Genomic DNA, 26,030 nt, shown 5'->3' on the forward strand with positions numbered 1-26,030 from the left:
CTCGGGGGAGCCTGCCGTCGGCTCGGAGCGCGGGCGCCTCCAGGCTCTGCGCAGCCTCAGCCCCGCGCAGGCAGCGCCCTGGCCGAGGCAGCCCGAGCCCCTGCCCCTCGACCCGGGGCCGGCGGCAGCCGCTCGGCCTGTTCCGGGACGCGGGTCGGTGCGTGCCTGCGAGAGGGCGACGTGACCGGCGGCTCCCGAGTGCCAGTGTGTGCGGACACGGCCGGGGCGACCCTGCGCGGGACCTAGCCCCGGGCGAGCTCAGGGCTGCGCGTGACAGCTCTGCCAGCTTGTCTCCCCCACAGTCTTAAGATCGAATCTGGGAACATTGGTCGAGTTGACACAGCATTCAGTCACAGCCGGTTTTACACGGGCTGGTCTACATTAACCAAGCCAGTCGCGGTCATGTCACCGCTCTGTGCCTCAGTTTCCCTCCCTGGAAGACGAGAGTAGCTGCACTTGTCTCACTGGGCAAGTGCTTTGAGAACTAATGATGACAAGCTCCCCAGAAGGACCAGGCGTCTGGGTGCCGAGCGCTGCAGCGGTGCGATCCCATTCTTTGCGCTTGTATCTGCACTCATATGTTTTGTAATGTGAACAAACCCGTGTTGCCAGATGAGCGTTCAGTGGATGTGTGACAGTCTTCAAGTACAGGTCTTTTTAAGATGGAATTGCTTGATCCCGGAGCTCAAGCTGAGGCCCAGCACTAGAAAATGGGAGGCTTGCATCATATTTTTCACACCTTTATGACTGGGCAAGTTTTCTTTGTCCTGGTTCTTAACTCCATCCTGTATATAAAACATACAGGGGTGGTGCTAGGCTCCATTCTCTGGCTGTTAGGGAGTTACTTCTTCTGAAGTCAAGTTATTTTTAAGCCAAAAGGCACCACTGTAATTGTATATAGTGGAATGGGGGCCATCCTTTTTTGTAGGTGTGCCACAAATTGGCTACAAACCCTCCCCAGGTGCCACTGATGCACTTCACCTCCCTGATTTGCTGCTCTGCTTCCTGGCGTCTGTTCCCTCTGGCACTGCTGCCTGTGACCTCCCTGATCTGCTGCATACCCCACACAGCAGCTACCCATCCCACTTGTGGCACCCATGCTGCACCCTGATCTCATCTGACCAGCAGAACGTGACCTTAAATAACCTTGCCAGTAAAAGCTGCATCCTGTTTATTCTAAAAATATGTTGCTGCTTCCCATCCAATTTACTGGCTTTGGTTTTGAGCTGCAGAATCTTGTAATGTATTTTTTCTGCTAGGTCAGAGATGTCAAATAGAAATCTTTCCTGCAAGTAGATATTTGACACTGATCGTTTTCTCTCTAAACACCTTGCTATAAGACATGTTTTCCAGACTTCAGTTCTGTTCTGTCTCCTTCTGAGTTCACCAGCATCCTCCTTATGTCATGTTCTGTTGTTTGATTTCCAGGTCTTGCTAATGCTACGCCTCTTCCCTGGTGCTCTTTGATATTCTGTTGCTTGTACGGTCAACGATCATGTTTGCCATGCATAGCAATAGCACAGCAGTAGGAGCTCATGTTCAGTTGGTTATCTAGTGTTACCAAGTCCTTTACAGGGCTTATCTGGACTGCCATGTTTTGTTTCAGATGGTATGCTCAAACTGGCCTAATTAGGGACAGCCTAATTTGAGTGAGAATGATAGTGACTGTGAAACAACACTAGAGCTATGCAGAATGTATGGATTAGCTTTTGATGAGCTGTTGTAACTGCAGACATTGCATCCTCACAGCATTACTGTATTAACACAGTCACTTGCAAGGTTGTATGTTTACATCTACATATTCAAGTGAACCTACCAAATCATGCCAGTCTCTAGCTGACCTGTTCCCATCATTGTTTACTCTACCATAAAACATTTTTTTCTAATTTCTTTTTGGATCCTTCCCCATTCCTTGTAACTCTAAAAGGTATATTTTTGAGGCATAAATGTTTTCAGTTGATAGTCCAAGTTGATATTTCTTAAAATATTTTTGGACATGGCTAAAACTTGCTTGTTTTGCCTTGTTTTCTGATCAGATTTAGGGAAATGTTAAAAATAGCTATGATTTCCTCCAAGTTGTTTTGTTTGTTTATTTTTTTGTAATTCTGTTGATTTAAAGCTAACTTTAACTGAATTGTAAAAGTAATTGCTATGTAATAAAGATAATCTAGAAGCATACAGGTTAAAAATGTTTTCAGTTGCTTAATAGGGGCTAGTACTGTACTGCTCTTGTCTTAGTAAATTTTATTTCTCTGAGGAAAGAGCTGGTACTATGAATTATGTGAGCTTTTGGTTACTTCATGTAAAAATATGGATGATCATAGAGTGCAGAACCTTAGATAAATACAAATTTCAGGTGGACAGGAACAAACATTAATTAGATATTGATGTGTGTTTTGGAAACTTTGCCTGCTTTTTAAACATTCGGTCGAAGTAGGGAAGCTGCCATCTGAATGAAATTCTAGATAATGAATTGTTTATGAAAGTCTGATAGGACCAAACTGAATAATCATGTTTTGTAGCCACTTTCAAATGAAATGGTCTTGAACTAGAGAGAAACTAACAAATTTAGTCTATATTTTTAAGACTTTGAAGCAGGGAAGCACTTACCTATACTTGAAACCTTGACCAGGAAGTTGGGAAATCAGAGGAGAAACCTTTGCTTTATGTAAAGTTCTAAGCGTGAACTCACCATGCTACTGAAATCTGACAAGCAACATGACCCCTTTTTACATGCTTAGAACATGAGTGGGTTGGTGGTGGTTGTGCTACACTATATGTAATGTTTGAGGAAGGGGAAGTTCCATGCCTTGATAGGCCTGGAAACTAAAAATATTCTTGCTCATCATGAGCAATGGAAATACAGATCTCTCCATGCTGCTTTGCTAAGGCTCTTCAAAGCCTGTTCTAAGTGTTTCTGCCTCTAAGGGTAATTTTCTGCAGGGTAAGTGAGGGTTATTTAAACTAAATGCTTTAAAAATCACATGTGCATTACTATCATTACCTTTTGAAAATGTACCAGTCTTCATAGTAGATGCAAACTCCTGTTATTTCTTGGAGGTATTTTAGGGAACTGACCTTTAAAGGATATGCTGGGGTAAGGAAGTATGGGGGGGGTAGGGGGTAGGGTGGTGGTTATTGTAAGTTGCATGGTGCTAACAGAATTTTTGTTCCACTTCACTGTAGAAACTTCATTTCTGTTTGCACAGACTTGCAACCCAAACAGAAATCTGTGAGATGAGTCTGTGATGTGTGGCAAGCTCTTGCCAAGACCTTCTATGGATTTCTAATTAACATCTTATTTATGGCAGAAATATGATGGCTCGACCAGATTCAGATTTCAGAGAGGAGGCTCTAAAGGAGGACTTGAAGTTTTATTTTATGAATCCATGTGAAAAATACAGAGCCAGACGCCAAATACCGTGGAAACTGGGTTTGCAGATTCTGAAGATAGTTATGGTTACTACACAGGTAGTATTTTTTTCTTTCTTAAATACACTGTTACAAAATCTAAAAGATGCAGGAGGAGCAACAAATCAGTGGTCCCAAAGTATTACACTCCTTGGTCAGTCATTAGTAATATAGGAGATTTTTCAGAAAAAAAAACCCATATTAGAAGAACGGAATGGAAACTCCTAAGAAGAAGGGTAGGTGAGCACTGTGGGACTTAACTGATTTAAGTCAAACTGGTTTATGGAATTTCTGTCCCAGACACCTTCCTGGTTCAAATTAACTCAAAGTCTCTCAGCATCCCAGGATGCTTTGCAGCCCTGGGCTGTGCCATCTGTTCCACTGGAGCAGGGTTAACTCTGTGCCTCTGCTCCCTAGCTGGAGCACTGTCACTGTTCTGGCTGGCTGAGAAGGGGGTGGGAAACCCTGCTTGGGACCGCAGCTGGGTCTGCTTGGTAGGGGCAAAGCAGCCACTCACAGGCTTTTCCCCTACTCACCCCTCCAGCGGATGAGGTGGGGGTGTGGCCAGACGCTATCCCCAGGCCGGCACACTGAGGCCAAGGGGAGGGAGGAGAGTGTAAACCCCCTCTCCCAATGGCATGAGTGGCGGGGGTGAGGGCATGGCCAGATGCTGGCCATGGCCTGGCACGCTGAGGTGGAAGGGGGCGGGGGGACCGTCCCCTGCTCTGCCTCAGTGTGCTGGCCCAGGGCAGGTGTCTGGCCATACCATCACCCAAGTGGAAGTGGGGAAAAGCCTGGCAGGGGCTGCTTCCCCTCTCTCCTGCCCCCCCACTCCAGGCACACCCTTGTTGGGGACCACGCAGGCCAGGGTGGGGGCTTACCCCCTGCCCCCAATCATACTCAGCGGGCCTGTCAGCACCCAGCTCAAGCAGGGAGGGAGGAAAAGCTCCAGGCTTTTCCTCCCGGAGGACTTCTCTCCCAGCTTCCCTCCAGCCTTCTTGCACTGCTGAAGGAAAGGGAGAGCTTGTCTTAGAAACCCCCCCCTGCCCCCCCACCCAGCTTCTAGCCTGAGCCACTGCAGGCATGTGTCTGCATGTCCAGAATCAAAAGTAAATGTCTATTCACTTGCTTCTCAGTTCAATCTATGCAGTTTAGAGTAACCTGTAAAGATTGAATTGATTCAGACTCAGGCTTTTTTTCTGTCTGTACTTAGCCAAAGTGTTCATGTGTTTTGAGGGGAAGGGTGAGTTGTTCAAAATCACTGGGGGCAACCTTTTTGGCAGGCATGCCACAAATTAGTGCTGCACCCTCCCCAGTTGCCACTCCAGTCCCTTTCCCTGACTAATTGCTTACACTTTCTGCCAATCTTTCTGCTCCTTTATCATTCTGCTGCTCTGCTTTCTGCCCCCTGTCCTCTGTGCCATGTGCTGCAGGCTGCCCGTGCCATTTGGCAGCATGTGTACTGCAGGTTGGCCACCTGTTTTAGGGCAGGCAAACACTAATGTCATGGCGTGGTTCTGAAATGTGTGGCTTCATTGCTGCTGCCCCACTATATGCTCCATGCTTCCCATTGCGCACACAGCTCTGATAGACTTGATCTTGGATCTTGATATTGTTGGCAGACTTCCAATCCAACAAGTGCAGATGCTGTGCTATTAATGTAGCCAACAACTCTGAACATTCAGTCTAGATCTGTGAATAGCTCTCTGGCAAAATCAGGGTGATGACTGAACTGGGAATGGGTTACAGTGTCTGTGTGTCACCTGATTACAACCAGTGCACTGGTTTAAGACAAACAGTCAAGGCAGAATAGAATAGTATCTGTTCTAGAATGGTATCCATTAAACGGGTATGTACAATTCCCAAATATAAGCTCAGTTGCTAGAACTTGGTATCAGTGCTTGATACTCTCTTTTATTTATCCATGCTTTTAGATAAAGTCTTCTTTGCTTTCTGACCCCCTTCTAGCCACATAGGCAAGTGAGATTGCCCTCTCCCTCAATGTTAACAGTGTGTTACCTATACAGAGTTCCAGATGATGGCTGCTGGTGTTCTAATAACCGGGTTGTCTAATGCAAACCATTGCAAGTCTTATCCAGGCCTGTGCTAGTTCTGGCACAGTTGCTGCTGACTGTAATTTTGCTGAGAACAGTGGTGAGGTTCTCTTCCAGGCTTGTGGTGGGGAAGGTTAGCACAGGCACAACCTGGTAATATCGGGTGGAGACAGAAGTGACAATTTTCGCCTGATCTAGCCACAAAAAGCAGTTTATGGCTTCCATCAAAATTTCCTGGAAGAATTATCACAAAGTAATGAGCAATAGTATCCTGTTTCCAGAATTGCCTACCAGCTGCTGGTGTAGCTTTTTATACATTGCTTAGTGGATTGTTATACTACCCACAAGTTTTTGCATGCAGACTTGCAGTTCTGTGGAATGAGGCAGTATCTATACTCACAGGGAGGCTTTGTAACCTTCACTGCTACTTAATTCATCCTAACCCATCAACCCTTAGTTCTGAAGTGACAGGAGGATTCCTTGATCCTCTGCTTGCTGTTCCAGTCTCTGTTCTGCCTGCCTCTCATGTTGGGATTATCTGTCTGTCATTGTAAGAAATGGTGCATTGTTCTGCTTTCTAAGGCTTCTAGCCAATTCAGGTGCCTTAACCTTTTTAGCACCTTTCAGAACGGAATGCCTCTCATTCCAGTCCTCATGCAACTGCTGATGAAGAGGATTGTTAATGGGCACATGGCCTGGTCCTAACGATGATCCTCAAATTCTGGACTGAGGCTGGGTACCCTACAGTAAAGTAAAGGCTGTTTGTGTCTTATTTTCTGGAATGCAGAAGAGGTTTTCAAATATGAGTAGGTTTTATCCAATATTGTACTAAGGTACTTTAGATTCCACATTTTCCAAAATCATCACCGGCCTACTGCACTTCTCTTCACAATTCAGAAGATCTCGAACATACAGCTATTAAGGTGGAAGTGTCATGACTTTATTCATTAACACTACTTTAACAACTTTACAATTCACAGAGCATCTAACTAGCTATTCCCAAACCCTGCTCAATCCCCTGAAGAATCCTGCAGACATTGTGGTGAGAATTCAGGGCTGGTTCTAAAGGCTGCATGGATATAACTGTGCATGGATGACCTGGAATCCCCTTTTCTGCTTTTTCTGGTTGCAGACCTGCCACAAACATGCCTTGCTGCTAATAGTGTGTCCCTGTATACTCATTTAGCTCGGAAGTAACAAGTTACTCTCCAGGAGAGACAAGGATGTACTCACTGGAGGGAGAAAAATGGATTTTCCTTTTTTATCCTTAAAAAGCTGCAGTAATACAAACCCTGGGAGTTTACTTATCTGAGAGAAGGATTTTCAGCCTGTCCTTATCTCTCTCTTTTTTCATTCTCTGATCATTTCTTTGTACTTTTTTCTTCTGTGCTTTCCCTCATTTTACTGGCTTTTGTAGGACTTAAGATAATTCTGAGCTAATGAGCCAAGTAATTCTGCTTCTGATAGAGAAGAAAAAATAAGGGAGAGTGGTCTGACAGCAATGTGGAGTGCCTCCCCCTGCTGTTGGGGTTGGGGAAAATGACTCCTTCACTTGGTGTCTCTCAAAGGTTCCACTTCAGGTGGGGTGTGGGGGGTGTGCATGTGTGTGTAAAATTAAACTATCTGTTACTCTCTGCATTGCCCTGGGGTTTAGATTTCTGTTCATTCTACCAGTAAACTTAGTAGCAGATGTGCTAGAGCTGCCTGCAGGTTCAGGAAGACCCCTTCTTTAATGTCATTGTTTTTCCACTGGTGCATGCATTGGTTCTTCTTTAAACAAAGGTTAAATCTGTGCAGAAACTATGGAGCCCTCAGCATTTTTCACTTTTTACTAACAAGGACAGGAGTTTGTTTGGAGTTTCTTCTCTCACTCTTACTTTTGATCTGTTCTTTCATAACCCGTTCAGTGTCTCACTTGGTCTGCTCAAATACATTTGGAGTAAAGCATTTGATGTTTCCGAAGAGGTTTTTTTAAGGGGATATTGAAGGGTAGCAGTAGCATAGAAAGTTACATGGTGGTAATGGCAAGTTTTTCCACAAGTACATTGACCCCTTTTGTAACTGGGCGCATACTCTTGAATAACAAATGAAAAAAAGTTACTACTCTTAGTCTAAAAATGCTTCACCTGGTTTTAGAGTGGGAGACTAAACTGCATTCTGGCATGCCTGCGACATTATTATCAAAATTATCAGCAAAATTACCATTACAGTTTGGGATTTTTTTACATCCCTTGAGAATGTCAGAATAGACTGAATCTTGCTTTAGTGTTCAGCTCTAAGGATAAACTGCTAGATGGGAAGGGACAGCAGAATAATTGTGAACTGACCAGATTTCATAAGGCAGTATTGGTAACTACCAGTAACTAAAGTCCATTATGTTGCTTGCAGTAAACTTTTATTTAATGGAGTTATTTTTTATTATGAAAGCTCTTTTAAAATTCAGTATGGTTTCAGTCTGAATTGCTGCTTTATCAAAGGAGGGCATGAGTTCAAATGATTGATTTTTTTCCAGCAGAAAGCTCATAGTTTTATTGATTCATAGTGCAGGTTTTTGAAACTTTTCAAGTAGAAATTTACCTTGTTTTGTTTTGTTTTGATTATGTACATTTCTTCTTCTGGATTCAGGAAATAATTCTTTCTTGAGCTTGTTTTGTTAGCACTTAAACACCTAATAATGATGTAGAATAGAAATTTCATAACTTTCTAACTGGTAACTAATCCATTATTTAAGGATGTAAAGAACTCTACTGCCATCAAAATGTTACTGGTGGAACGCTACACTGACTTTGGCTGTTTTTGTTTTTGTTTTCAGCTTATCCTTTTTGGTTTAAGTAATCAGTTAGTAGTTTCTTTCAAAGAAGAAAACACTGTTGCATTTAAGCATCTATTTCTGAAAGGCTATTCAGGTGTTGATGAAGACGATTATAGTAGAAGTGTATACACACAGCAGGATGTTTATGACAGCATCTTTTTTGCTATTAATCAGGTAAGTTTTCTGTGTAATCAGTAAGCAATGAATAGCATTAGGTCACAGTCACTAAGATGTCATTGGTATCTATTTTCTGTTCTAGCTAGGGTATTTGCAACCAGTAAGGTTCCATTTTAAATGGGACTTACTGGTCAGGGTGGAGGCATTGTTCAGTGTTACTTTATGGCTATCAAAATGCACAACTCTGAATTTCTGTTGATATTAGTTTGATTTCCAATTATATCAAAGAAGTTGTATGGATTTTTACTTTGAGTAGAAATGGGCCTTGGGGTACATATGTGCTAGGTATTCAACAAATTTATGCTTTTAGCTATATTCAATTGCAGCTTTGTTGTGAGATTGCTAGAAGCTTTAGCACTGGAATACAATGCTTCCAGGAATGTTGGGGCACCAACTTCAATTTTTCTGTATGGCATTTTTAAAGGATTGTGAATAAGACGATTGCCAACTCCCTTAGTTATTTTTTTTTAAAGTGTGGGGGCAGCTAAACTTATAGATAACACAAACTGGATGTTGGGATTTATAACATGTACATTGAATAGAATACAATTGAAAAGGGGAACAGAAATCTTCCCTTGTTATAAATCAGATGTGGCTCAGGTTTCTTGTGGCCCAGTAAAGATCAACAGTGTGAGGAATGACGCTCTTGATCCTTCCCAGTCCTGGGACATTTGAGCATTTGTGCAATTTTGGGATTTAATTTAGAACTGAGCAATGTTTCATGGTTTGGTGATGGCATCTTTATAAAAAGCTAGTATAGCTGCTCAGGGCTAGTGGAATGCAAAAGTCACCCTAGGTGTGTACAGAAGTTGGTTTTTTTGTCATTTAAAGCGCTTTGTTGATGTGACCTAACAGAAGTGCATGGCTTTATGGCATTTTAAAAATGGGTACAGCACTTTAAATTAACCCTCGTTAAATGAGGTATTAAATTTGAAGCATTGTATTTTACAGCACTTTAGCAACCTATAGCATTTTAAATAGCTTCACTCCCTTTAGTGTGGGCATGTCCTGATATCAGGCCTCTGCTGCCTGGCAGTTTCTCTGGTACCATGAAGAATGCTCAGTAGAACAAATTTGTGGGGTTTTTTGATGCACCAAATGAGCCTAGGAGGAAAGGGGGGGAAGGGGAGGGTTTAAAACAGGAGTGTGAGTCCACAATTCTGATCCTGGCATGTACATATGGGTATTCGCTGTCCTTTTTCCTGTAGAATTTTTCTTCAGTTATACTGCTGTTTTTGATTTTAGTATTTCTTCTTTCTTTTCTCACCTTTCCACTTTACTTTTTTCTTTCCTTTCTTTCTTCCTCTTATAGGCACTAAGGCTGATTTGAAGCCCCAGGTAGAAGACAGTAGTGAAGTGATAGATTGTATATCATCAAACAGGATCCAAGTGTGCAATACTGGCATCAAATCAGGTTTCTTTGTATGATGTCTTTATTAAAGAAAAACATCTTCCTGTTTTTAGAGGAGCTTTTTCCACAGTCTTATACTAGACCAGGTAGTTTTGCAGTAGTCCACACTTCCAGCCTGTGAGTGATTCTGAAGAAAGGAGAGCAGCAGAGTATGGACCCTGGGCTTCAGAAAAGCAGACTTTGACTCCCTCAAGGAACTGATGGGCAAGATCCTTGGGAGAACAGGCTGAGGGGGAAAGGAGTCCAGGAGAGCTGGTTGTATTTTAAAGAAACCTTATGGGAACAGATCATCTGGATGTGCAGGAAGAATAGCAAATGTGGGAAGCAGCCAGCTTGGCTTAGCAGAGAACTCTTCGGTGAGCTTAAACATAAAAAAGTAAGTTTACAATACATGGAAGCTTGGACAAACAGCTAGGGAGGAGTATAAGAATATTTCTCAGGCATGCAGGGAAGAAGGATGACCAAAGCACAATTGGAGTTACAGCTACCAAGGGACATGAAGGGTAACAAGAAAGGTTCCTACAAGTATGTTAACAACTAGAGGAAGGTCAGGGAAGGTGTGGGTCCAGTACTGAATGGGGGAGGCAACCTAGCGACAGATGATGAAGAAAAGGCTGAAGTGCTCAATGTCTTTTTCACCTTAGTCTTCACAGGCAAGGTCAGCTCCCAGACTACTGCACCAGACTGCACAGTTTGGGGAGAGAGGGAGCAGTCCTCAGTGGTGACATGTTAGGGACAGTTTAGAAAATCTGGGTGTGTACAAGTCCATGGGGCCAGATGTAGTGCATCCAAGGGTGCCGAGTTGGCTGATGTAATTGTAGGGCCGCTGACCATTTTCTTTGAAAACTCATAGTGATTGGGCAAGGTCCCAGATGATGGGAAAAGGGCAAATATAGTAGTGTCCATCTTTTAAGAAAGGGAAGAAGGAGGATCCAGGGAACTAGTTGGCAGCTGGTATCAAGTGGAGTGCACCATAGGTTGGTCCTGGGGCCTATTTTGTTCAATATCTTCATGAATGATTTGGAGGATAGGATGGATTGCGCCCTTAGCAAGTTCGTGGATGGCACCAAGCTGTGTAGTAGGGTAGAGGTAGGTTTCAAAATGACCTAGACAAATTGGAGCATTGGGCCAACATAAATCTCATTAGTTCTGCATTTAAGACAAAAAATCCCATACACTGCTACAAGCTTGGGGCCAGCAGGCTAACCAGCAGTTCTGAAGGAAAGGACCTGGGGGCGACAGTGGACAATAAGCTGGATATGAGTCAACAGTGTGCCCTGGTTGCCAAGAAAGCTAATGGCATACTGGGCTGCATTGATAGGAATGTAACTAACAGATTGAGGGAAATAATTATTCCCCTGTATGTGAGGCAACATCTAGAGTACTGTGTCCAGTTTTGGGCCCCCCACTATAGAAGGGATGTGGACAAATTGGGGAGAGTCCAATGGAGGGCAATACAAATGGTGAGGGAGCTAGGGCATATGACTTGAGAGGGAACTGGGCTGAGGGAACTGGGCTTGTTTGCAGAAGAGAAGACTGAGGGCGGATTTACTAGCAGCCTTTAACTACCTGAAAGGTGGTTCCAAAGAGGATGGAGTGAGACTGTTCTCAGTGGTGAGAGATGACAGAACAAGGAACAATGGTCTCAAGTTGCAGCAAGGGAGATTTAAGTTGGATGTTAGGAAAAAAAATCCTCATTAGGAGTGTGGTGAAACACTGGAACAGGTTACCTAGAGAGGTGGCAGAATCTCCATCCTTGGAGGTTTTTAAGGTACAGAGCCCTGGCTGGAATGATCTAGTTGGGGCTGGCGCTGCTTTGAGCAGGGGTTGGAATAAATGACCTCCTGAGGTCATTAACCCTAATTTTTTATGATTCTCTGATTCCAGCTAGACTGAATATATGAAGTCTGATTTTTCAAAGAAAAGGCTGCTGACTTTTGGGAATACAACTCAAGACAGGACAGTTTCAGGGATTACACATATTTTTACACCCCTTCAGATTGGCTACCCAGAATTGCTAGGTTCTTTTTTTATAACCTTGACCATATGTATTTAGGTTCCTGAGCAGGATGCCATGCCACCATGGGGTAACTTGGGATCCTTTGCATGCAGAGTGCTATGCAATGTTAGCACTTAGTTTGCAAGCTTGATTCCCAAGAGAAACCCTGAGAAGTGAATGCTTTACAGGGTATGTCTAGAGTGGTGCATCCCTTGTCATACCCTCCTTGGCATCAACTCATTGGTTTAGAGAGATACTCATGGCTGTTCTGTTTAATAGTTATTAGTGGATCTATTATCAATGATTCTATTTAGTCCCTTGAATCTGCTATACTATCTGCCTCTACAACCTCATGTGGTAATGAGTTCCACAAGTTAATTGTATGAACTGTTTGTTGTGTTTTGGCGGGGGAGGGGAGGAGCGGGATTTATAAATAAAAACCAAACCCCTTTCTCTTAATTTTAAACCTGTCTCTTGCAAACTTCAGTGGGTGCATCCTAATTCTAGCATTCTGGAATTTGGTGAATAACAGTTCCCTGTTCACTTTGTCTACACTTCATGATTTTTATAGACCTTTGTCACATTTGAAGCCCCTCCTCTCCCCCGCCCATCCTTCTCCGTTCAAAACTCAGGAGTCTTGCCATACCAGCAGAGACTAAAGAGGCTAGCTGCTTCATGCCCTAGATCATCTTGATTGGCCTTCTGTGTACTTCTTATAATTTTCATGCAGCCCTTCTGAGATGCACAGACCCCACTGCATACAGTATTCAACATGTGGGTGCATCATGGATTTGTGTAGTGGCATGATACCTTCCTTTTTTTTTTTCAGTGCCTTTTTAATGATGTCCAACATTTTTATTTAGTTTTGGGTTGCTGCTGCATATTGAGCTGTTTGGGGGTTTTTTGTTTTTTTTTTAAAGAACTCTCTACAATGGCTCTAAGGTCTCTTTCTCAGCATTGTGCACATATAGTTGAGGTTATTTTCCCCCAGTGCATTATCTTGTACTCATCAACATTGAAATTCATCTGCCACTTTCTGCCCCTCAGCTTGATGATATCTTTCTGTACTTTTTCTGTCAGCTTGGGATTTGACTATCTGGACCAACTTAGTATCATCTGCAAATTTGGAGTTTTCACTGTGTATCCCTATTTCCAGGTGATTAATGAAAATGTTGAACAAAACCAAGCCCAGCACATATCCTTGCAGGATCCCACTTTTGTGCTTCTTGTATCCTGAACAGTGACCATTTAGCCATATCCTTTGTTTCCTGTCTTTTAACCAGTTCTCAAATCACATAATAAACTTCCCTCCAATCCTTGGCAGCCCAGTTTTTTAAAAGCCTTTGAGGTACCTTGTTGAAAGGCTTTTTGAAAATCCAAATATGCTATGTCAGCTGGATTCCCTTTTTTTGTACACTTGTTAACAGCCTGAGAGAACTCTAGGAGATTGAGGCAGGATTTCCCCTTAGAAAAGCATACAGATAAGCCTTCTGGAAGCCTTCAAAGGATGTTTGACTATAGCATTAGCCTGTTGGCAGGGCATTTAGGTGCTCTTGATTTTTTTTTTTTATGGTGGAGGGGCATAAGTTAGTTGTGATGGTTTGGTCTTCTTTTATTATCTGTCTGTCAAGCTCCTTTGAGCAATATCAATTGGTGTTCAGCTGAGCTGGCAGACAAACGGTTGTTTTCATGGTCACTTCCTAGGTGGTGCAAGTGTCTGAATCTTATATGAAGAGCTGAGTCCCTGCTAGTCTCCCCAGTAGTGTACAAGCCTGAAAAGCATGGCCATAGCAAAAATCTTATCTGGCTTATATATAGCGCTTTCTGTTGGTAGATCTCAGATAATGTCTGCATTATTCAGTATTGTACAGATCAGAAAATGGGAGGGCAGGAAGGTGAATCTCCCAGGCAGCAACTCTTTTCTTCTGCTTTGCCTCCCTAATGGGATAGGGTTGGAAGCGGGAACAGGGTGATGGGGAGAGGGAAGGGGGAAATAGAAAAGAGCCAAAAATAAAACATTGACAGAACAAGGAGCAATGGTCTCAGGTTGCAGCAAGGGAAGTTTTAGGTTGGATATTAGGAAACATTTTCACACTAGGAGGGTGGTGAAGCACTGGAACAGGTTACCCAGACAGGTGGTGGAATCTCCATCCTTGGAGGTTTTTAAGGCCCAGGTAGACAAAGCCCTGGCTGGGATGGAATGGTCTAACCAGGCATGGTCCTGCTTTGAGCTTGCGGTTAGACTAGAAAGATGATCTCCTGAGTCCCTTCCGACCCTTATTTTCTATGGGTCTTTGTGGTTTGAGTCTGACTGGGTGGCAATAAACTAGTCAACTAATAGTGGTAGGTCATCCCAACCCTTTTCTGAAGCTGCTTACCTTCGCTCTTGTCTGGGGTGGGGGGCAGAATTATAATTACCAAAATCATCAACAGTTTGGGGTTTTTCCTCTGAGATGTATTATTAAAGGCTTTGAATTTCTTTTGTTCTAACTGGCCATCTCATTAAAGCTCTTTTGTTAAGACGATTGTGTTAACTTTGTTTTAAATATATATTTCTAATTCTGAAAAGTCATTACATTTTTCATCTAAGGGTTTTGAAGCAGCTGGAACAGTTGAGCCTAATACTTTTTAATGTAAGTTACATAATATGCCCCTGGGTAGTAGCAGGATGTTACCAGCTATGATTTGAGACTTGTGGAGAGTAGTTTAGACTTTGCTGCTGATTTGGGATGTTTGACTCCTGTGTCTACGTGGCATTCATTTATTTGTGTACCTTGCATGGAGGTTGAACTTGGTGATTTTGCAATACATGGACAAAGGTTACCTTAAAAGTTGTATTATGGACTATTCTCATGCAGGAAAGAAAAAAATTGTTTTTGCCCACACCCATTTACTTAGGCATTAGTAGATACTTACAGCCATACATTAAGGAATATGGTAAGAAATAAATTAAGTTAACTGAAACTTTTGTTCTTGAATTAGTACCATCAATTAAAGAATGTATCCCTGGGAACACTTGGTTATGAACATGACGAAGATGATGGGTCAGGCTTAAAAATATGTAAACAGCAGTACAAGAAAGGCACAATGCTTCCGTCCAATGATACGTTGAATATAGATGTTGCCATTGAAACAGGTATAATCCTTCTACAGTTTTTAAAAAGTGCTGCTGTGGATGCTTTCTGTACTGTAATGACAAATCAACAATGATTTTTTTTAAAAAACTATTAAGTTTTTATGCAGCAGTTGTACTTTTACAATGACATAGGGAAAGTTAACTTGGAAAGATAAAGCGCTACAAATCTTACAAGTACCCTGGCACTTTGAAGTGCTCCAAAAATGGGACACTACAGGCAAAGGCAGATGCAAGCCCTCAGATAGAGCCCCCTGGTTTGAGCTTATTATAAGAGCGTGTGGCAGCATGCTATCCAGCCAGGAGGCATTATAAGGAGTTACTAGGACCTGTGGCTCTCCTTCCTGCCTCTCCTCGCCCCCTTCCCTGCCCAGGGAGGGGGGAATCCATTAGTAAGCCTGTTCAGGGACAGCCTGCTGCTCTCAAAGTAGCACCTAACTTTGAGTACCTTCCGTATTTTAATCCCTTTTTAAATATAAGACTTGTAAAAATATCTTTCTCTTCCTTTTTTAGATTGTATTCGCTTAGAACCACAGGCACTAGCTAATAAGAAGTTTAATGACTTGGACATAAAGAATTCATCATTTTTCAATCTTGAATTTTATAGGTAAACTTTTTTTTAAAGACGCATTAATCATATGAAAATAATGGAATATACTACACTTAACTTTTCTGATTTCTATCTTATTCTTTTTGTTTAGGCTTATACAGGTTGAACTCTCCTTTAAACTTAAGGGCATTGATCTACAAACAATCCATGCCCGTGAACTGCCTGACTGCTATGCATTTCAGAATACTGTAAGTGAATTCCAGTCTTACATGCATAGAATCAAGTTGTCTAAAATTTTAGCAAATTTTGTTTCATGTACAACTTAGCTACAAATTAAAAGTAATAGTATGTAATTAATGACAATAACATCTATGAATTAGGGGTAAGCAAAGTGGGCGGGATTTGATTTGAATTCAGCCTGATTCAAGGGACAGTCATTCGATTCGCTGATTTACATCACTGTCTCATTTTGACTTGGCCAAATCTGAATCTGAAGATTCGATTTGGATTTGGAGATAGACAGCTTTGTATGTTTTTTCAGATTGAGCATCCCATGGGAGCGTTGCGGGGGAAGTACTTCCAGTCCACTTTCAGGTCTGCTGCGGAGCGTACAGGGACACTGCCCCCCCGGCTCGGTGACTGGTGCTTCCAGGGTCTGGGGAGGTGCACCCAGGGTCCCCCCACAGCTGATTGGTACTTCTGGTCCACTTCTGGGTCTGTCACCAAATGTGCGGGGGACCCCCCCCCGCGCTCCTATGGGATGCTTCATCCGCCCCATCATCTCAGCATTCATGAGCTGGGCCTGCTACATATGAATGTTTTGTTCTTCAGAAGAAAACTCAAAGCTTTGAATTAACTTTTTAAATGTTTCATTTTAGCTCAAAAAAAAAAAGTTCTCAGATGTGCTATCTTCATAGAGCTGGGTATTGCTATGTCTTCCAAGGCCTTTTTAAGACTAGTATAACTTACTATTTTGCTTTTATATATAAAACTGAAATGATGAATTTTTGTTTGTTTTGCAGATTACTTTCAACAACAAAGCACACAGTGGTAAGGTGAAAATCTACTTTGATAGTGATGCCGATATTCAAGAATGCAAGGACTGGTATATATCTGGTTCCAGTAAGTATTGTGCAAGCTGTGCGATGAAAACCTGTTGCTTCCTGCAAATCTCCACTCAATTTCTATTATGACTGGTTCTATCTGTGCCCATATTAATAAACAACGGGCTTAATTTTACTAAAAAGCACATTCTCACTAGGTTGCTATTGACCAGTGAATAATAGAAAGATAGACATGATTATGGTATCGCTCCCTGCCTTATACTCTCTAGTGCATTAATTTAGTATTCTTTTTAAATGGCCCAAGTTTGTAGTCTATGTCCTTTCCACAAAGGAGACTGGCATTGGGGAATATTTTTTATATTCACCTTAATATTTTCGTTTACTTTTCTCCTAGTTGTACATTCTTTTTCTGTGCTAGTGCTAACCCTTTTTCCCCTCTCCTGCTCTCACCAAATGCATGTAGTCATGGATCCTATTCCTCCTTGGCTGTCTGTTTGGGAGGTGTAGCCAAGTGGGCCAGGAAGTGAGATCTTGTTTTTATTCTTGGCTCTGCTGGTGTTCTCCCTGAACTTACTTTTTTATTTACCTGGATTTCCCTATTGGCCTTTGCATTAACTTTCTCTGACCGTGCTCGTGTTGGCACCACCTCTTGTTTTCCTTATTTCTCTGAGCAGAAAGATTAGTTTAGCTGTGTGTTTCTTTTTGTCTTTTCTTTTTAAAGGGGAGGCAGCAAACTAACTGTTCAGAGAGGCATGAGCTTTCATGGCCAAAGGGACATCCTGTGTATAGAGCTCAGTGGGGATAGGAGCAAGGAGTAAGATCAGTAAACTCTAAATTAAACTAATCAACTATTTATTCCCATTTCCCCTCTTCTCCCCCCCCCCACCTGGTGCTCTAAAGAACACAAGTACTAGAAAGGGTTTAGTGTAGAAACAGTGCTAATACACTAGAAATTTCTAAGGGGCAGACAAAAGCCAGCTTGAGAGCTGGTTTATATTGCCAGAGTCAGTCTGGAGATCTGTGTTGCAACAGGAGCAAAAACCTATTTCAAAAGAGTATATTTTTGTTACTTAAATGCATGCGTGTCTCCTAGGCATTTCTAAGGTCCTGGACAAAATATCTGACTGTTGTCCCATAATGGTTATTTCAGTCACTTTAGTACCTCAGCAGAAGGAATCTCTGGGTATACAGTTTAATCCTTATGGATCTGTGCCATGTGCTCTGCTCCTGTGTTCGCCTGATAAGTAAACAGTTGTTCTTCCGTTTGTGGGTTGTGATCTAAGATGCATGCAGGCAGCTATACGAAAGCAGTTAACCTGTGGTCTGCTTGTCATACTTACCAGATACAAGGGTGATGGCTCACTGGTTAAAATGACTATGTAATGTCATCAGCGGGGATCCTGATTTTTCTTTGTTAAAAAAACCAGAATTCTTTGATTTAAAAACCCTGAAGTCTGTGTTTTTCCATGATTAAAATGTAATGCATATATATAGGTATCAGTTGAACAAAATGTTTTATTGATATATTTATGATTTTAAAGCAATTTGGAAGCCTCAATCGTTATAATAAAATTCTAAATACCTATATATGTTGGTGTTTGATTTGGGGTTTTTAATGATGCAAAACCAGAGCTCTCCCTGTCTCCTTCACTTGCCAGGATCCAGATCGCCCCACCACTGCTTTGTGGCACTGAGCAGCCCTGATATGCCGGTACCCTGTCCCTGCCATTGCCCACCCCCCTAGCCCTGCCAGTGGCCCTCACTCCCAACTCAGTATTCCACCCCCCAACCCTGTTGGTGTCCATCACTCACAAAGTCCCCCAGTGTGTGGGTCGGGGGGGTGTGGGGATGGGGGATATGTGTGGGACGGGTTGTGTGGGCATAGGCGACCCCATAGGTGGTACCTGGGGGGGCAAGCGCACCAAGCCTTCCCACCCTGCTGCACTCTCCCTCACCGGGTCCCACCTGCTGGGCCGCAGAGGTGGCTGTGGCTCCTGCCGGGTGCTGGTTCAGCCAGGTTGCAGCCCCATGCCCCACTGTGGGCACAGTAATCTAGGGGAGCACATGCCCCCTCCCCCACCCCCGCATTACCTATGCCCCCCACCCCCTCTCATTGACTTACCTGTAAGGAGCTGCTCTTCACCATGCTGCCTAGCTTCACTTCCAACTACGTGCATATGTGCATAATGCACATGCACATGCGTGTGGTCCCCTCCCTCTGATCATCCTTCTCCCACTCCCCCCAGCCCCAAGCAGCCCCTTGCTGTCTGGAATTGTGCCAGCCTTCAAGGGGAAACCTGTAGTTTCCTGAGGTTTTTCTCCTTTAAAGGGGAAAAATTCCCATTTTTTCCATGGAAACAGAAAACCCGGATCCCTGGTCATCAGATCCAGACTTCTAGCATGCAGATTTCCAATAGTAAATGTTGGGTGACAGTCTGAGTTTCAAGATCCCATGAGTTTGTTTTTTTGTTTGTTTTTATATTTTTCTGAAGGTCATTGACTTAGGAGCTAGGTGGGTGGAAAGAGAATTTAAACCCCTTTTCATAGAATTTGATTCTTCTGCCACTTAGTTCCAGTAGACTGAATTTCAACATGGGCTTTTCAAGCAATGATGAATACTGAAACTCAGACACCTGCAACTTTTTTTTTTTCCCTTGGAAATTTAAACTTTTTTCCTTTTGACTAGAAGCTTACTGTGACTCTAAGGGCTTTGTGAGAAATAAGATTGTCCATGCTGCTATTTCTGGGAAACAATACAAATAAAAACAGTATCTACATTTTTCTTGCATTGTTTAAGCATTCATCTGATCTTAAGGAAGATATGAATGTTTTTAAAGGCTTCACTTCAGAAAAATGCTTAGTAAGGCAAAGTGCTACATGCCTTTGTCACCAGTTTTTAATGAATGTGAACCTCACAATTGCTATTAAAGGCTAGGATACAGTAGTAAAACTGATAGGATTTTGTGTTGCACTACAGGAGGTCTTGATTTTAAAAAGAACAATGCAGGAAGAATTTTCTCTTTAGCCAAATGACCCATTACTTTTTGGTATGGTTGGAGTTAGGGGCAGATTCAATGGGGGTGCAGCCATGTGGTTGCATTTCTCTTCTGGTACCATCATCTCTGTCCCCAAGTGCAGGGGAAACCCCAAAGCTACTTGTCTCCCACCCCAGCCACAGTGAGCAGGTTTCCTCTTCCTGCCCCTGCTCCCTACTGCCTTCACCAGGTGTCACCCTGCTGGCTGGTAGCAGGCACTGGAGGAACCTGTCCCACACTGCCCTGAGCTGATGCAGGGCTGCCCCAGAACACCTCTTGCCCCATTACAGCTGCTCCCTGGAGCACAGCTGGGTGGGGAGCTGGGCTTGGCTGAGGACAGGGGAGCATTAAAGGGTCCTTCCTCCAGTGCCTGCTCCTAGCCAGCAGGAGACACCTGCAGGGAAGGGGTGAGGAGAGGAGGGAGCAGTGCTAGGAGGAAGAACCTGGGTGTTGCCACTGCTGTTTCTGACGGAGCCTGGCTCCATATACTCTGGGACTCCCCCTAATACCCTCTTCCCTGCCAAGTCAGCCTGGGGTAGCAGTGGTAGTGGGCAGGTCATGCTCCCCCACCCCATGCATCTGCTCCCTGCCTGCCTCCCTGGTGTCACCTGCCAGCCCAGGGGCTACAACCATGCCTTGTTCCTCTCCCACCTCCCCCCACCTGAAGGGTGTTGTGCTGCACCCCCATTTAGTAAATCCTGGATCTGCCCATGATTGGAGCCCAGCTACTTATTGCTCCCTCTTCTTCTACCCTAATCTTAATGATATTGGAGTTGTGTTATTTAGTTTTCTACTCCTTTCTGTTCTGGGGCTTGTATCCATGTATTCATTTCTTACAACTGTCTATTTTCCTGTAACTTACCTGCATAACAAATAGGTGATTAGTTCAGTTCAGTTTACTGATCTTAGTTGATAAATGGCTTCGTTCTGTACTGTGTGCAAAATGCTTATATACAAAATAATTACCAGAAGGCATGCATATATTATATTTTATTGTGTGTGTGTGTATGAAATATGTAAAAAAAAAAATTACTTTTGACACATTTTTGAAAAGGAGGAATATATTTACTTAAATTGAGAGAATTCTCTCTCCGTTGGATCAGTTGAATATTGATACTGACTTGAAAATGTGCCTCAAATTTCCTTGCTGCTGTAGCAGTTTTTGGTATAAGTTGAGAGATCCACAAAACAATATTTATTTCATCTTCATAGATGTTGGGGGGAAGGTGAGGGAGGGAGTCTTTCTGTCTTATTAAATTCATGTGCCAATTTCTGCCATATGCAACTTCTGTGAAGTAACTAATACACTTTGGAAAAAAAATGGATGACAGAAAGACATCACCCTATGGTAGGCAAAATTTGATCTGTCAACAAAATTTCTTAATTTCAAATAGTTTAAAGAAAATTGCATTACTTTCAGGCTGTTATTGAAGTAAGATGACGATATAACTGCTTCAATACTTATTGAAGCTCTTTGTCATTTGCAGACCACTTTTTGAGTTCTTTGCTCAAACAAATATGCAGAAATCTAATTCTTCATATTTTTTTAAATAGTTGTTCAGAAGAACACTCAGTACATTCTGGTGTTTGATGGATTTGTCATTGTAAGTTGCTTTGCTTCCCTTATTCTCTGCACACGATCCATTATTCTTGCTCTAAAACTGCAAAAAGTAAGTACAGCTTTCTTGTCTCTGTGTATTATGGTCCCACTGTTTTCTAAGTTTTAAATTCTACTGAACAGTGATTAATTTTGGGTTGTTAGGTGAATGTGATGCACTGTTAGAAAGCATGGAGGCATGATAGGAAAGGGTCTAGGTCCAGCCTGAGAGCTCAGTTTCACTGTGTGCCTCTACAGCTAGTTGCTCCCAGCACTACAAAGTAGCACTCCTGAATGCTCCTGTAATAAAAAAAAAAAATTAATTTAATATCTACAAGGTGAAATCCTTGCCCATTAAAATCTTCTGGATGTTTTGCAATTGACTTTGTTCAAAGAATCCTGTATAAAATTCTGCCAAACTTCTCATTTCTTGTTCTAAGCAGCAAAAATTGTGCATCCTTAAAATAAGTGTTCTTAACCCTGAGTTGTGGGTTGTTGTTTTTTTCTTTTTTTCAGTCTAAAATATTCAGACATTTAAATTTTCATTAAGTAAATTCCTGTAAGCAGGGGTCTGATACTTTTTCTGGTTGTTGTTCATTCGAAAATCTGCTCCTGAAGGGAGCTAGGGCGTGGGTGCATGACTGGAAAGAGGAGAACACAGGATATGTGGTATCCAGTTACGTTAATCAACATGCTGTCTGTGTAATCTGCAAACAGGACAAAGGTGAATGGGACACAGTTCAGCAAAGGGTTTGTCATACTGCTCTGAGGAGCTGGGATAGGAGCACTAACCCATCAATAGAGAATGCAAGGGACAGTCAGTGGGTTGTCATGCATAATGTAGAACATGCAGTTGGTATGAACAATAGTAAAAATAGCATTTACTTGGCAGAGATGCAATTAAATATCTCTTTTCCTATGCTGACTGTTTGTTGTTGTTACTACTGTTGCCTTCATATTAATCTAACTCTAACAAATAATATAGAAGCAGTATGTTCTTTCAACATATCTAATTCAAGTATGTACTTGAGCTCTGCTCTGGTGCTAGAGCACTTGTAGGAGAGATTCTTTCTCCAAAAGGGGGAATCGGTAATCAGATATCTAAATACTTATTTAATGCAGAGATTTGTGAATTTTTTCTTGGAAAAATATCAACGCCATGTCTGTCATGCTGACCGTCTGGAGTTTATAAATGGATGGTATGTCCTGGTGATTATCAGTGATATGATGACAATCGTTGGATCTATACTTAAAATGGAAATAAAAGCCAAGGTGAGAGTTAACATTCTAATGTTGTTCTTGCATGCATTTAATCTTATGTGTATTTAAACCTGCTTGCAATAAGGGAAACCAAATCTGATTGTTTTGTTTCAGTAGTTTGGTCTGGTTTCTCCTCTTTTTTGTTGCTATTGCTTTTCCTCCTCATCCATTGCCACCAGTTATGCATTTTCTGTCTGGTACCAGCTCAGCTAGTTTGATTGAGACCAGAGAATGTTGTACTTCCTCATCTGGGCTTACACTTTTCCTCGAGTCCATAAGGCAAACACTAAGGCAGATACAAAATCTATACATTAGTTTTGTAGAACTACATAAAAAGAAAATGTACAGTTATATAAAGTAGATATGGTTATAGGTACTTTTGAAAGATTAAATGGATGTGGCTCATGCTGTATTTTAATAAAGCCAACAAAAAATCTGCCCTTTATGTCCAGGTTTTTTTACAAGCATTAAAATTTTGTAGAAGGTGTGCTAACACTCTGCAAGTTGTCACCTCTTGTCTGTCTCAGCAGCATGTAGAGATGATATTTCAAGGATCAGGGTCTAAGTATGCCAGGCATGACTACATGAGGAACCATCTTTGTTATGTGCACCTGGGATATGGAATAGAAATATTTACCATCACTTTTTAAGAAGTGACTAATGAGCAGTGCTTATGTTATAAATTATACTCTGAACAATATCAATCAAGAAATGGTCGCTTGACAAACAGCAGTCTCTAAGGCTAGGGACAGAAATTGCATACAAACCATGGTATAAGTAATCAGAAACAGGCTCAAGTCTGTAACACAACAGAAGTTCAGTGTACATAAACTACCTTCAAAGTGGCCAAAACCTGTTTAAGATAAATCTGGATGGATGTAGTATCAGACTTAACTCATTTAGGTTAAATCAGTTTATTGAATGTAAAGATTGAATCTATTCAGCCTCAGGCTTTTTGACATCTGTACTAAAGTGTACCCAAACTGCAGTGCATAGGAGCGGAACTGTAACTGCTGTAACTTGCTTTCATGGACTGCCTAGGCCACAGCTACAGTGGTGTCTTGATAGTCCTGTGCAACCTGCTCGTTCTAGAGAGCAACAAGTATTTTTGTTGTTTTGGGGCTTTTTTGGGGGATGGGGTATCTTTTTCCCTTTCCCACAACACAGCCTTATGTTAACAGAATTTGCGTATTCACGCAGACTGATGCGTCTGCATAGGGATGTTCTTGGAATATCTGGGCAGACAGCATGCTCTGAATGCTAGTGATACGTGCACAGAATAGCACAAGCAGTATGTGAACAAGGGCGGGCAAAATTGATCACAGGCGCAGTGGAGAGATAAAAACTTTAGGTTGCTGACAGACGTGGGGGGTGGGGAACAAAGAGTGTTTTACCAGAAGAGGAATTGCATCAGTTTGACCTGACTCCCTAGCATCTGTATAGCTTGCGCACTTCAGCGTGGCTTTCTGGGGCTTTTATCTAATAGCTGAATCAGCTATACACTGGGGAGCTGGGTCAAATTGATGCAGTTCCTCTTCCGGGCATGCGCTGTGCTCGGTGCAGGGGGGCACACTGAGCTGAAAGTAAAGTGCTGGGTTTTTTTTGTTTTTTGTGTGTTTGTTTCCCCCATGTCTGTGAACACCCTTATTTTTGTCTACCTGTTTACTGTGACTGCGTGGCAGTTCTAGGCCTCAAAGCAGAGCCACATACAATTACTTCTTATGGCCATGAGCAGTATAAACCCTTTGTGTAGCCAGAAACTGTTTCAAGTTAACAGGGTCACTAGGTGATCATTAATGCTGCTGAAAATATTAGTGTAGGCAGAAGCACCATGACTAGTTTTTCCATAAGCTGAAGAATAATAAATATTAAGCTCTTTTCTTGGACTTCCATGAGAATTCAGTCTAAATGTTCAATGTTCTTGTACCCATGTTGAACGCCATGCAGTGCTCAGAGGCTTTAAGCGAATTCTTGTTCCTGTGCGCTTTGTTATCCACAGTCCAACAGGAATTGGAATGTAAACTGAGACTGCTTAGACTAATAGTATTCCAATCTTCCAGTCTTTCCATATGGATTTTAAAGCTGTATTGTTTCATGCAAAGGTGTCTCTCAATATGTTTTGTTACTCATTGGTGTGTTGCATTTTTCAGAACCTCACAAGTTATGATGTTTGCAGCATTTTACTTGGAACATCCACTCTGTTTGTTTGGGTTGGAGTCATCAGATACTTGGGATATTTCCAAACATACAATGTAAGTATGGAATTAGGTGCTCAACAGCTGAAACAAATTTGTTGTTCACTTCCATATCCTTTAATGTGTCCTTCTTATCATCTCTTCCCTTATACCCCACTTTTCCAGGTGCTCATTTTAACAATGCAGGCATCACTACCCAAAGTGCTAAGGTTTTGCTGTTGTGCTGGGATGATCTATCTTGGTTATACTTTCTGTGGCTGGATTGTACTGGGGCCTTATCACGAAAAGGTATGTAAATATTAGGAGACCTTAAAAATGAAGTAACTGCAGAAATATCTGAAATAAGGAATCTTCATTAAATATTTAGATACAAATCTTCATTATAGTCTTTACTTCATGTATGTAACTTGGTTAGGGAGCCCTGTATTCTCAACATGTAACTAAATAGTTGAAGCTTTTTACGGCAAAATGTATCTTGGCCTTAAATAAGCAGCCATTACTACTGCATCCACAATGCGTGTATATAAACTTCCCTGCTGCCACTTCAAATACTACCACAATAGCACCTGCACCAGAACTTCCTGAAATTCTCCCCCCTTTCATTGTTGCACTGGAGCTGAACCATGCCATACTGTATGTACAACCTGGATGCTGACACTTTTAGCCCCCACTTGTCATCTTGGGGGTTTTTCATTGCTTGTAGCTTTTACCCTAAGAAGAGTAGTAGGAAAAACTTTTGCACGCAGGATCGTGATCCTAAAATATGATTTGGAAAATCAGTAAGTTTAGCATTTATGCAGGACATCTCCAAGCATTGTTTGCTACATCACAAAATAAAAATTGCAGTTTAAATAAATATCAAAAGCTAGTTACTTGGCTTGATGTGTAAAGTGCTCTAACAAGGAAAGAACAACTGGTTGGAGATAAATTAGTTTCTGAGTATTCATAATCATGTACTTGCTGATGTGCACTAGAAGCAGTATATTAACTGGTTTTTCATTGTTTGGCATCATTTTAAAGAGAGAATCATTTTAATGCTGTAACATTTTAATGCTGTAACACAAACCTGTAATGTCTTGCCCCTATGTTTAGAATTTTAAGAAACCAAATACAAAATGTGTATTAATCTTATCCTTGGCACTTAGTGCCATCACCTAAAGTACATGCAGACTGAATTCTGCCTAAAGCTTTTTAGAAATCTCCCCAGAAAACCTACAATAGATTGCAGGATTGCACACAGTAAACTATACGGATCAAGCATTTCCCTGAGACGCTGACTCGCCACATCTTCAAGTAGTGAGCATCTTAATTGTATAAGGAGTAAAAGTGTAG

The 26,030-nt window shown here is 42.0% G+C and overlaps 1 protein-coding gene and 1 long non-coding RNA gene across 4 annotated transcripts in view; one reads left to right on the forward strand and one right to left on the reverse strand.

Moving 5' to 3' along the window:
* MCOLN2 (mucolipin 2) overlaps nt 1–26,030 on the forward strand; it is a 35,046-nt gene that overhangs the window by 477 nt on the left and 8,539 nt on the right. The window contains exons 2-11 of one of the 3 annotated variants that reach the window (XM_019531171.1): nt 3,312–3,471; nt 8,278–8,451; nt 14,847–15,000; nt 15,511–15,604; nt 15,699–15,795; nt 16,570–16,669; nt 21,201–21,316; nt 22,366–22,515; nt 24,654–24,755; nt 24,864–24,986. In XM_019531171.1, the coding sequence (XP_019386716.1) occupies nt 3,316–3,471; nt 8,278–8,451; nt 14,847–15,000; nt 15,511–15,604; nt 15,699–15,795; nt 16,570–16,669; nt 21,201–21,316; nt 22,366–22,515; nt 24,654–24,755; nt 24,864–24,986 (1,266 nt within the window). In that variant the 5' untranslated portion in view covers nt 3,312–3,315. Of the gene's footprint in view, nt 1–3,311; nt 3,472–8,277; nt 8,452–12,789; nt 13,021–14,846; nt 15,001–15,510; nt 15,605–15,698; nt 15,796–16,569; nt 16,670–21,200; nt 21,317–22,365; nt 22,516–24,653; nt 24,756–24,863; nt 24,987–26,030 lie in introns of those variants that run through there. The other 2 variants (XM_019531174.1, XM_019531172.1) reach the window with 2 other exon arrangements.
* LOC109307337 lies at nt 4,028–23,966 on the reverse strand. The gene is made up of 3 exons (XR_002100238.1): nt 23,884–23,966; nt 12,967–12,969; nt 4,028–4,038 (listed from the first exon to the last, which is right to left on the reverse strand). It is a non-coding gene; the product is annotated as an uncharacterized LOC109307337 (long non-coding RNA).

Source organism: Crocodylus porosus, unplaced genomic scaffold, assembly GCF_001723895.1.
Source record: "Crocodylus porosus isolate Cpor-Errol unplaced genomic scaffold, CroPor_comp1, whole genome shotgun sequence".
NCBI lineage: Eukaryota > Metazoa > Chordata > Crocodylia > Crocodylidae > Crocodylus > Crocodylus porosus.